General features: G+C 36.1%; 1 protein-coding gene across 7 annotated transcripts in view; it reads right to left on the bottom strand.

Annotated features, from left to right (window-relative positions):
* Hmcn1 (hemicentin 1) overlaps nucleotides 1-13,278 on the bottom strand; it is a 441,079-nt gene that overhangs the window by 175,338 nt on the left and 252,463 nt on the right. For all 7 annotated transcript variants that reach the window (XM_074047247.1, XM_074047248.1, XM_074047249.1 and 4 more), the window contains 6 exons: nucleotides 10,464-10,591; nucleotides 8,752-9,024; nucleotides 7,175-7,270; nucleotides 4,509-4,703; nucleotides 1,887-2,017; nucleotides 1,578-1,725 (listed from right to left, as the gene is read on the bottom strand). In XM_074047247.1, the coding sequence (XP_073903348.1) occupies nucleotides 1,578-1,725; nucleotides 1,887-2,017; nucleotides 4,509-4,703; nucleotides 7,175-7,270; nucleotides 8,752-9,024; nucleotides 10,464-10,591 (971 nt within the window). The remainder of the gene's footprint in view (nucleotides 1-1,577; nucleotides 1,726-1,886; nucleotides 2,018-4,508; nucleotides 4,704-7,174; nucleotides 7,271-8,751; nucleotides 9,025-10,463; nucleotides 10,592-13,278) is intronic.

Consider the following 13,278-nt stretch of genomic DNA (forward strand, 5'->3'; position numbering starts at 1 on the left):
CAGTACAGAATGGATGGTTGTGTGATCAGATTTTTACTTTAAGACCACATAGCTGCTAAGTGAAGGATGAATTAGAGTGGCAAAGGTTGTATGCAGGCAAATGGGGCTATTTGTTACCTTTGCTCATCTTACAAATGACAATATGCTTTCTCAGTGGAATGGAAAGAAGTAGATAATTTAACCCAGAGTTAGGAAATAGATTTGACAGGATATATGTAGGCTTCAGGAATTAGAAACAAAGTGGTAAGAAGAATGAAAGGCAAGTTCTGGAAGAAGCAAATAAATGGATGGAGGTGCAGGTCACTTGGTGATGATCCTGAGGCCATGCAGAACACATGTTCATTCTGTTTCATATGCCAATAAGGACTTCAATGACACATGACTGAGATACTCAAGTCAAGATACTAAGAAGAGCTGGGCATGATGGAGCTTATCTGTAATCCCAGCACTTAGGAGGCTGAGACAGGAGGATCACTAGTTTAAGGCTAGCCAGGGCCACATAGTGAGTCCCTATCTCCAAACAAACAAACAAACAAACAAACAAAAAAGCCCAAAATAAACAAGTAAATAATACATTCTAAAAGATACTAAGGAGAGTATTTGGTATCTATTCCTAGAAATAAGACAAGAAGTCTGAGCTGGAGATAAAAATTTGGTAGTCTTCAGCATGCAGATGGAAGTAAAATCATGGAAGGGAATGAGCACCACAAGAAGCAATGCCAGTGAGACCAGAGATAAGAAACATTACCTAATTTGTTCACATAGACTATGTTTAAATATAATGATGGTAATTTGGAGGGGAAACAAATGCAAAGTATTTCAGGCTTTGAGAAGATTGAGGAGGGGGATTATTTTTGTGCTCAAGAATGCTAATTTTAATGCAGTATCATTATAGGCCTCACTTTCAGTAGAGGTTTACAAATTATATGTCTATTTTGATGAACAAAAGATTGAAGAGAGAAAGTCATTTTATCACAATGTGAATTTTAAGTGTTAAAATATACTCTCACCATTAAAATGCTTTCTGTCCTAATTTTTTATTCTGGCTGCCCACTCTTAAAATTCTCTTCCTACTCTCAGAATTTTCTCCCTACCCTGATTTCTCTTCCCACAATTACAGTTTGCACTGATTAAGCTACAATAACTAGAAATCAGGGAAAATGGATTTGTTAGCCTCTCTAGTTCAAGTGCAGCCGACCAGCATCAGCAGATGTCCACAGCATGAGCAAGTTACACTCTGCATCACAGAGCTACTTATCTACCTACAGCTACTTCCCAGAGAAGTATTTCCTGCCCACCTAACTGGAGAAATTGGCAAGAATATAATTTCCCATTTTACATAATATAGCACCGATTCTGGGTAGATGATATTTTAGGGTACAGGACTTTGTATTATAAATAAAAGATTCTGTATCATCAGTTATTGGGTAATCAAGATTAAAAACAAAAGTAAGAACAGAGTTAGTGAAACAAATGGTATTTCTTCTATCAATTTATTCTACTTTGTCATATAGTCAGTGCTATACAATGTCACAAATGCATCTGAACTGCAGTATTTTAAGAAATGTTTTCCTTACCTAGCACATCGATACTAAAGTACTTCTGAGAAGTGCCTGCAATATTGGTTGCTTTGCAGGAATATCTTCCTGCATCCTCTGCAGTGACTTTGAAGAGCTTCAGTATCTTCCCATTGTTCACAATCTGAATAGTGCTGCTTTCAGTCACCTTTTAAGGTGAAAAAGGTCAGTGTTATCTGCAATCTTAAAATCCAGTTACAAATTAAACTAAAACATTCAGATTATAATTATTAAGAAGAAATTCACATCTGGACATTTTATTTAAGTACATTAGCAAGGGATTATACACATGTGAATGTCTCCATTTACCTGGATGTCATCTTTATACCACATAATGATAGGTGATGGTGTACCTTCCACTTCACAAAGAAGACTGGCAGGCTGATTTACCAACACTGACACATTTGTTACATGTTCTTTATCTTTAATTTCCGGAGGAACTGTAAAGAAAGAGCAATCATGGCTGGATAGTTTTATTATAAATGTTATTTATCAAGTTTCCTTTTAAAGTCCTTTAGAAAGAAAATCATGAGATATGTGGTGGCTAGAAAGGTTAGTCATATTTAAACATATGCCTTCTTATAAAATGAAAGGTCTTGATCAATATATCTATTGGTAAAATTACACCCTTGCTGGGTTTTTTTCTACTTTATTATTTCAGGGTTTGAATTCATGATGAAATTCTGTATAACTTTAAGGGAGAACTTATTTATATTATATACTATTCAAAAGACAAGCTACAAGGCCTTAATTTAAGACACATGGGACTTTACTGATGGGAATAAATATTGCCTGGTGTCTATGGAAGTTAATATTCAATAAATTTTAAAATGTACATGCACTTTTATTTATGCAAAACACATGTATAAGATTTTTGGCGTCGAGGTACTTCTAATAGCAAAGAGCTGGTAACAACCTAAATGCTCATTATTACCGAGGAAGTTTAAATAAAGCACTGTATACCACACAGTGGGATGTGATAGGCAAGAATTAGGGATGTTGATCCCTGGGACATGAAGGAAATGCAAATCAAAACCACATTAAGTTTCCACCTCACTCCTGTTAGAATGGCTACCATCAAGAATACAAACATCAACAAATGTTGGTGAGGATGTGGGGAAACAGGACCCCTCATTCACTGTTGGTGGGAATGTAAATTAGTACAACCACTATTGAAAACAATATGGAGGCTCCTTGAAAAACTAAAGATAGACCAGGTGCTGGTGGCTCACACCTATAATCCTAGTTACTCAGGAGGCAGAGATCAGGAGACTCTTGGTTCAAAACCAGACCAGGAAAATAGTTCACGAGACCCTATTTTGAAAAAAAAAAAAAAAATCATAAAAAAGGGCTGGTGGAGTGGCTCAAGGTGTAGGCTCTGAGTTCAGGCCCCAGTACTGCAAGAAAAAAAAAAAAAACCCTAAAAATAGAACTGCCATATGATCCACTGATACCATTCCTAGGGATATACCTGAAGGAATGTAAATCAGGGTGTATGCCTGTACATCCATATGTTTACTGCAGCACTATTCACAATAACTAAGTTATGGAAACAGCCAAGATGGCCCATTACTGATGAATGTATTAAGAAAATTTGGTATTTATATGCAATGGAATTTTACTCAGCCACAAAGAAGAATGAAATTTTATCATTCGCAGGTAAATGATGAAACTGGAAAACATCATCCTAAGTAAAGGTAGCCAGGTTCAGAAGACCAAACGCTGCATGTTTTCTCTCATATGTGGACTATAAGCCTAATACAAACACAAGCAATATTATGAAAAACAGGTCACGCTAAAAGGAGGTCACATACAAGAGAGAGAAGGTAAAAGAAAGAAGTTAAGAAGGTGAGTATAGTTGGCAAACTTCCTATAAAAGAATGAATATAGAATTTTCAAACCTGTTGAAATCACCACAAGATGGAGACCTTGTAGAAAGGAGAAAAACAGAGATGAACCAGTTCAGGTTATAATACATATATACATGGAAATGTCACAAGGAAACTCCCTGTGTAGGTATCTTCAACAAACAAAAATGTCATTTTTTTTCTTTTGTAAAACTGGAGAACAGGAGGGCAGAACAGTTCCTGTCTGGGAGGGGTGGTACAAGTAGGAGGAGGGAGAACGTGGGGAAAGGGTGTAGGAGGGTGAATATGGTGCAAATATTGCATACACATGTATGTAAATGGAAAAATGAGACCTACTGAAACTATTTCAGGAATGGGGGGGGATAAAGAGAATGATGGAGGGGATCAATTCAAGTGTGATATATTTGATATGTTTGAAGAACTTTTGCAAATGCCACAGTACACCCCCAGCACAACAATAAAAAATATAATCTCAAACTATAAGAAATAAAAATAAATAAATATTGAGAAAATTTTTAAAAAACAAAGAAAACTAGCAGGAAACAGAAAAAAATTAGGGATACTGAACAATTACAAAGATAGAAATAGAATAGGTGCAGAGTAGTTGGTATAAGATTCTACCATACGTGCTTTTTCATAAGTAAAAAGAGGATAAAACAGTACATATTCACATTTCCTTATATATGCCTACAGTATTGAGAAGTCTCTCTCTCTCTTGCTTCTCTCTCTCTCTCTCTCACACACACTCACATACATACACATGTGTGCACAAAACCAGTTACTTTCCTTGCCTCTGAGAATGTAAAATGGCCAAGATCAGGGTCAGGAGATTTTTGGTATGTGTCTCTTTCTCCCATTTGGATTTGAATGATGAAAAGTCAAAATCAAAAATCATATGAAATTTTAAAGCAAATGAACAAGTACAACCTGACCAGCAGGATTTTTTTTGGTAATATATCTATTCCTGTTCATATTAAGAAATATTACATTAGGGAATTTAAATATACAAGAATTAGAAAGTGCCACATAGTTTTATGATTTTAGCAGTTTTGCCCATATTTACCATGCACTTTGAGGTTGTATTTTTTTTCTGTAGTTCCTGCTTCATTGACTGCCACACAGATGTACTCCCCATTGTCATGTAGTGTAACAGAAGTAATAACCAACAATGTCCCATTTTCCAAGATGGAAAAACCAGGCTCTTTGCCTGTCAACTCTCTACCATTGCGCAACCACTTGATAGTTGGTTTAGGAGTACCTAAATAAAAAAGTAAAGCCTTTTTAAACAACAAAATTAGAAATCATTAAATACCAAATAGATCATGGACAAGTACACTTTTCGTTACGCCTATGATTTGAACCCTTAGATACTATACTACCTTCAAGATGTTTCTTCTGGCATGGAAATGTGAGGACATTATGGTAGTAAATGCCTGTAATTCCTGACCAGTCCTGAGTCCTCCGGATTCAGTGTAAGCTTTGATCAAAGTTGTTCTTATCAAAAACACTCAGATTTTAACAAGAAAAGCATTTTCTTGGTGAGTTCATAATTGACTAGTTAGAAAGAACTGTGAGAGTCAAATTGATTTGATATGGCAGCAAAGGTTTGGGAGTGAAATAGAGGAAAACATGATAGTGTCAGAGGAAGATGCCAGGCACACCGCCCAACCAACCAGAGCACATAAAGGATGTTCAAAACTTTCTTCCACAATTCACTTCCTTAAAAGGCCTGGCAGAGGAACTATGAGGAACCTCTACTCTCCACACCGGTTTTCTGGAGATCTCGTCTGTCAAATGAAGGACACCAGCTCCACTCTTAAAAAAGAAATTGAGGCCGCAATGAGCAGAACTGCGTTCCTGGACTTATGACAGAGTGAATGGAAGTGATGTGCTCATGGGCAAAAATGATAAAACTATATTAAAGTATATAATATAGACAAAAGGAATATTAGAACTAGGTAATAATATATACTAAGAATGTATTTATTTAGCAAACAATGTGCCAGGCACTATTCTAAACACTTAAATCATATGCTAAATTTCTATATGATTAAAAACAAAGCATATTAGATAAAACAAATTTGATTCTTTAAGATATTGTTATCAATCTTACATTAAAGAATAATGAACATAAAAAGATGGACATAAAATCCAGGGGAAGTATGAAAGGAATAATGCATGTATCACTGAATCTAAACTCAAACTGAATTAACAGCTTATAAAAGTGACTTTGAAAGTTATAAGTATGAGGGAAACAAAGCAAAAGATTGGACAATTTAATTGTGCTCATTGTAAAATGCAGACAGATGAGAAAAGAAGGTTGAAATGATGAATACCAGTCATCTGTTCATGTTCTTGAGGAAAACAGGGGCTAAAATCCTTTCTTTTCACTTAGCTCATTCCTTTATGGACTTTGGACTTCTAAATTAATATTTGTTGATTTAATACAAGAAAAAGTAAATGAACAAATGAAAGAAATAGTACTATGTTTAACTTACAAATGGTAATGTAACCATGATTAACATGAAATTCACAGCAATGAGACAAAAAGTTATCTACCTACTTTAAATAAGCTTAACAATTTTATTCCAGGTGAAAATGAGGAACTAGGCAGAAGTAGTTTTTAAAGTGGAAAAGGGAAGTCAAAACAAGGAGGCAGCTTGGGAATGAAGGATCCGGGGAGAACAGGGAGAAACAGTGTAGTTGGCAGGATTTGGGGTAGTGAGCATCCACAGTACCTACAAGAGTTTACACCTCCCTAATTCTCACTGGCTCTGACAAGTTACTGATGACTCTTTAGATATCTGAAATGCTTGTACACTTACCTTTCTTTTAATATTGGCAGGAAATGGAGTAATCATTGGAGATAGCTACTGTTGAGAGGTGCAAAAGCTCACTACAGAAAGCAAGCCAGCATGAGGGTGCTTGATTGCTGCTGCCTGCAGGCACAAGTGGCAGGGGGAAGCAAGTGTGGGAGCAGTGAAGAGACCAGACCCCTGGAGCCCTCCAGAGGCTAGGTAAAGAATGCTGCTTGTGCTTTGCCAGAACTGCTACAAGCTCAATTTGAGTTACTGCTCATGAACGTATGTGTGAAAGAGATGTCCTTAACCATGTACTTGGCATGCATGTAAGGATAACAGAGACAGTGCCTCCTCCATGTCCCCCTGAGGAGAGACACTAGTAATCTCTTGCCAAGGAACATGGTGGGACAGAAAGTCCAGAAACTCAAAGATAGGGAGGGACTTGATAAGTCTCTAAGAGAAAAGTTACACTGTGGTCTCAGCATTGAGACCAGTTGAGAGTAGACCTGGAAAAAAGAGAGTCTTTAAAAAAATGCCTAGAACAAACAAGAGAATAATCCTAATTTTTTTACCTCTGACAAAGTAAGACAAATTTTAAGTATTTTGAATAGCTCTGTCACATTTAAAAAAGAAATCTTGCCAATAAAAAGAATAAAGTAAGAAGGAACAGGAGGACCTGAAGTATGCAGAAGTCATACTAGAATAGGCAAGTTTGAGAACATGAGCATCTCTCCACTGAAAGAAAGAAAGGGATGAAAAGGAAAAATACCTATTCAAAGAGTGTTGTTTGAAAGAGGGAGCGTTTCTATTATGCTCCAATGTTATAACAAGGACTGGCAAGTGAATTTTATGAATACGGTGCTTTGGGTGCAATATGGAATTCTAGAACACTATCACACAAATGCCTACTTCTCTGAGTATCACACACCTTTTGCAGGACACGGAAACGCGATGTGTTGATTGGCCAGGCGTTCTTGGAATGGAGTAGTAAAAGGAGGTTCTAGTTCTTCCACTGTAGGTGGTTCTGTCAAAAATAAATGCTTTATCACAGACTTTCCTTGGAGAATTTCAAACTCTACTGAGGGCTTCATCAATCACCTGCCTTCATGAGTTGCTATTTCGCCTGATTCTTTTTTTAAATATAAGACATGTTTCCAACTGTCTGAGCGCTTTACTTACATGTGACCCAGGGGCCTAAAACTCAAAATACTCCCAACAAAATTTATTATTTTGTTTCTCATGATCCCATTCTGATTCCCTTTCTCCCTCAGTTAAGGTATCATGGTCCATCCCGTTATTTCTCAGTCTTTCTCCTTTTATCCTAACCTGAACGTTCATTTAAGCTCATAGTACCATGGATATTCATGTGTCTGTATCTTCCTTTCTATCCTCAATGTCTCTGCTTATTTCAAACCCTTACTTTCTCTTACCATACCTATTTCACTAGGTTTCTTATTGAGATTCTATTATCAACTACATTCCACTTTGGACTGATGCTCTACACAGCTCCCAGAATATTCTCTCTGAAACACAAATCATGTTTGTAATTATGTATGTATCAAACTAGTGAGAGATTGTTATATAAATGTCTATCTTTCCCCTTTAACTATAAACATAAGCACATAATAAGGTTTCATTAGTAAATGAATAAATTGGGAAAGCTCTCCATTAATATTCTAGCCACTTACCCAAAAACATTCCAGCATACCAGGTACTAAATACCTGCTTATCTCTCCTTCTTACCTTGGTACTGATATTCCCTCTAACAGAAATGTTCCTCCTGATTTCCACATGGGTGGTTCCCTCCAGTTAACAGGATCTCAATCTAAATATCATTTCCTCAGAAAAGTGCTACCTAGCAATTCCAACAAAAGCATTCAAGTCCTGGAAGTTGATACTTCACCCCACTTAAATTTTCAACACTTTGCTCTTCCTTCTCTATATTTTTTTTCCTTGCTTTCTGTCTGTTCACACTAGAACATCTCATGAAAGCAAGGGCTTTGTCATTATCACTACTTCCTTACCACTGCCTACAACATAATGGTCACCTGGCAGAAACTCTATAAATATTTGTTGTTTGAGGAACTAATTTTTGATCTTTCAAATCTCAAAATAAGGCCAATGTCAATAGGGGAGCAGTGGACCTAAATTTCCTAGAGATCAATTGACGTGAGGTGTTAGGTGAAATCCTACCCAGCCAATACTGCCCCAATTTCTCCTAAACCAAAAAAGCATTATGTAGAATTGCTTCCATTACACATATCATGCACGACAATTTCATTTTCAAAAGTAAACATACACAAATTGATGCAGGTTTAGCAATAAAGTGGTTTCATTTCCGTCTAGTATGCTTCTCCTTTCGAAGCTAGAATCACAAAATTTCATAGAGAAATTTTTCTAAAGTGATCCAAAGACTATTCAGGACTCTACATCCTACACAGACTCCAGGCATTCTCCTCCACTCCTGACTCTACCATAGACATATTTTCATCATCAGAAAATCACCTTGGACATGCAGCATTATCTCAGTTTCATCACTGCCTGCTATGTTAGTGGCAACACAGGTATATACGCCAGCATCTGACAGCACAGCTCGGTTGATGCTTAAAGTTCCATCTGAGCTGCTAATATGCTGCACTCCGTCAATCAGCACGGTCCTTCCACTTTTCAGCCAGGTGACCACAGGAGGAGGTGACCCTTGGGCATTACATGGAATATCTACTCTTTGGCCAACTTGGATTTTCATATATTTAGGTCCACGCTGTATCTTTGGAGAAACTGAAACAACAATAGGATATTAACAATTCAACTTTAAAAAGTTCTTCCATTTTCTCACTCTAAATGAGAGCTCCTTACTGTGGAAATCCATGGGACAGTGGAGAAATCTCTGGATTTGGATCACTTCCTAGCTATGTGATAAGGGGTAAGTCAACAAACTTCCTGAGACTTGTTTCCTTAATAATTCAGGCAAAGTAAACTCTCCAGTCAAAACATCAGTATGCTGCAAGAATTGTAGGAAAAAAATAAATAGATAATTCCCAGTTTCAAGCTGGAGGAATAGACAGCATTTAAGTTTGTTAGGTTTCCTTGAACTTATAAATAATACAAGGTTTTAAGACCCTCTTAAAAAGCAATCCAGATAATTTCTGAAACATAAGAGAGTAAAACAAAAAGCACTTCTCTCCATGTGTTCAGTTTTTGTTCTCTTTGTGGCAGAACTAGACAGACGATAAGAAGAGTTCTCATAAATCATTTTTTGCTAATTTCAGAGAAGAAAAATCACATGCAGCCTTTATCACTTCCCCTTATCTACCTTCCTTTAGAAATTTAAATGACGTAGTTTATCAAAACACTGCAAAAAGATTCTTGGTTTCTCCATCCATGCATCGTGCACTGCAGAGTCGAGTGAGTCACAAGGGCCCAATTATAATTTATCCATTGTAGACCTCTTGCTCTATTAGTCTGTCCTTTTTCATTAACTTAATATTTAATGACTACTTTCTAAAGGCTGTCACAATAGCTTCATGAGTTGATAGTATTACTATCATCATTTTACAAAAGAGAAAATTATAGATAGGTGAATTTAGGTAATATGCTTAATGCCCTTCAGCTGGTAAATGACAGCTGGCAATGTCAAACCCAGGGACAATAAGACACTATTATATTAACTGATCTGAGCATGAAACTAGGTCAATACTGTCTGCGGCAATGTCTTCTGATATTTGGACACCTGTCATCTTCACAATGCCTGGGGTACAGATATGTACTCAATGTGTTAAATGAAGGAACAGCTGGTAAAATACTGCACACTTAACTAGAGAATTGTTAGGTAGTCAAAGAACCCCAGGAAGCAGATTTTTTTCAGTTTCTGAGTACTTTAAAATTTGAAAATTACTATTTAAAAATGATTAGGTTCTTCCCTAAGAATCCAGGTAGTTTCTAAGAATTTACATTTCTTTTCTACTGCATATCATCAGCCGTGGTGAAGAGTAACTGGACATGCAGAAAAATTGAGACCCAAAAATTTAAGAAGCTCAAAGGGAAAAGGGGCAAATAAAGTTTTCAGAGTAAATGAAAGGAAAGCACAAGTTGCTTTTAGGAAATTTTTCTATAATCACTTAATACAACTTGGTGGCTAGCTAAAAAACAAATGATGATTATGGGCTTCCTTGTGGCCAGTGCACAAAGCTAGCAAAAGTCCTCATTTCAAAACTCACCATGGACACTTAATTTAACAGACTGGGTTACATTTCCAGCAATATTTGTGGCAACACAAAGATACATCCCACTATCTGAAATGCGGGTCTCGGTGATCTTCATTGAACCAGAAGGGAGGAACGTATGTCTAAAAGAAAAGACAGGTATCAGACCACAGAACATGAGAATTCAAACACCCCATGCAGCTGCATTTCCATGTGAAATTACTACTCTGCAAGTGAGTTTTGATACCATCCTCCCATCTGTAATACATATGCTGTGAAAATCAAAAGTTTTCATAATTATCTTCTGAATTCTGGATGATGTTCTTATAAACACAAAATCAATTTTCTTTTACCCTTAAATCTAACCTGATTGTTCAAAATCACAAATAATTCTCTGCTTCAATAAGATGTAGCTATAAAAGACAAGTGTATATCTTAGTAAATTTTGAACTAACTTGGAAGATTTTTATCTTTTTTACAATGCTTCATAAAATATTTACTGTGTTTTAATAAAGGCAAACAAAAGAACACGCTTTCAAATATATTTTGAATATATTCCTCTTATAAGATAATAACCTATTGGGTAAAACAGAACTAAATTTAAAAATGTTATCATGCCATATTTCATAAAAAAAATACTTTGGGGGAGGCAGTGCAGCGGCTAGGCAGACCTACCTAATATCAAGTTTCCTTAAAAAGTTAGGTCACACGAAATGTGCTAGTGGTTCAGAAACACACAAGTGGATTAATACTTAAGGACAGAGAACTCCAAAAACACCTACTTACATATAAGTACTCAACAGTATTAGAGGTAAGATTTCAACACGTAAGGATTCAAAATGGCTTTCCAGATGTGAAAAACAAATAAATGAAAGTAACACTCTCACATTATACACAGCATAAAAATTCAGGTGAATGAAAGCCCAAAATGTACAAAAAAAAAAAAAAAAAACTCCAGAACTTCAAAAAATGGGAATATATGAGAGGTTATAATTATAATTTTCCTGAAGAAGACGAAAAGTCCAAATCTACAAAAGAGTAAATTAATATATTGAGCTCCTTCAAACTTTAAAGCTTCTGTACAACCAAATACTGTACAACCAAACACTGTGCCTAAATCTTAAAACCCTAACAATAGACTAAGGGAAACTATTTTCAACACATGCAACAGACAAAAGATTGTTATCAAGAACAAACACCATATTTCTACATTTACTAAGAAAAAGATAAGTTAACAGGAAAATGAATATCTGACTGAAAGAAATGACTTATGGATTACATAAAAGACTATGAAACAGGTAGGAGTGTTCCAAACTCACTTGAAGTCAGTCCCATGAAAATGAAAGCAGTCACATGGTACCACTTCATAACCATCCACTGTCAAAAATGTTTAAGTTAGTCAATGCCATGGGTGCATTAGAAAGTGGAAACTGGTAGAAATTTCCTCTGGTAGAAGGTAAATCAGTGCTGCCCTTTGGAGAGAAATTTAGCAATGTCTACCAGGCTGCTAATAGGAATTTGCTCTGACCAGAAATTTTAGTTCCAGGTATAGGTCCCAAAGGAACCCATGCATGTACATACAGTGATCTAAACATGTATTTGTTGAAAAGCATTGTTTAAAAACCAAAAATAGAGAAAGAATTAATAAACTAAAACATATATATAATATATATACTAGTTAATATGAATAAACTGAATCTATATGTAAAAAATTAATAAACATTGACATAATAAAGTAAGTAATAATATCAATATACTAAATGTTACAACAGCAAATTAAAAACACAAAAACAAGCTTTCTTAAGGATATAGGATGTAGAGCAAGTTTGTGATAGTGTTTGTCCTCAGGAACAGAGAAAAGAAATTCTTATTGAGGAAGGAAATAATAAAAATGTATTAGTAATGTTATATTATAAATTGAAAATTTTCAAAAAGTATTTTTTCAAAGAAATAGTAAAATCATAAAAATTTTAGTTTGTTTTCATCTCTAGCAATAAAGGAAATGCAAATTAAAACCACACTAAGATTCCACCTCACCCCTGTTAGAATAGCCATCATCAGCAACACCACCAACAACAGGTGTTGGCGAGGATGCGGGGAAAAAGGAACCCTCTTACACTGTTGGTAGGAATGTAGACTAGTACAACCACTCTGGAAAAAAATTTGGAGGCTACTTAAAAAGCTGGACATCGATCTACCATTTGATCCAGCAATACCACTCTTGGGGATATACCCAAAAGACTGTTACTCCAGAGGCACCTGCACATCCATGTTTATTGCGGCACTATTCACAATAGCCAAGTTATGGAAACAGCCAAGATGCCCCAGCTCTGATGAATGGATTAAGAAAATGTGGTATCTATACACAATGGAATTTTATGCAGCCATGAAGAAGAACAAAATGTTATCATTCGCTGGTAAATGGATGGAATTGGAGAACATCATTCTGAGTGAGGTTAGCCTGGCCCAAAAGACCAAAAATCGTATGTTCTCCCTCATATGTGGACATTAGATCAAGGGCAAACACAACAAGGGGATTGGACTTGAGCACATGATAAAAGCGAAAGCACACAAGGGAGGGGTGAGGATAGGTAAGACACCTAAAAAACTAGCTAGCATTTGTTGCCCTTAATGCAGAGAAACTAAAGCAGATACCTTAAAGCAACTGAGGCCAATAGGAAAAGGGGACCAGGAACTAGAGAAAAGGTTAGATCAAAAAGAATTAACCTAGAAGGTAACACCCACGCACAGGAAATCAATGTGAGTCAACGCCCTGTATAGCTATACTTATCTCAACCAGCAAAACCCCTTGTTCCTTCCTATTATTGCT

The sequence above is a fragment of the Castor canadensis genome, chromosome 11 (assembly GCF_047511655.1).
Source record: "Castor canadensis chromosome 11, mCasCan1.hap1v2, whole genome shotgun sequence".
In the NCBI taxonomy this organism is placed as follows: Eukaryota; Metazoa; Chordata; class Mammalia; order Rodentia; family Castoridae; genus Castor; species Castor canadensis.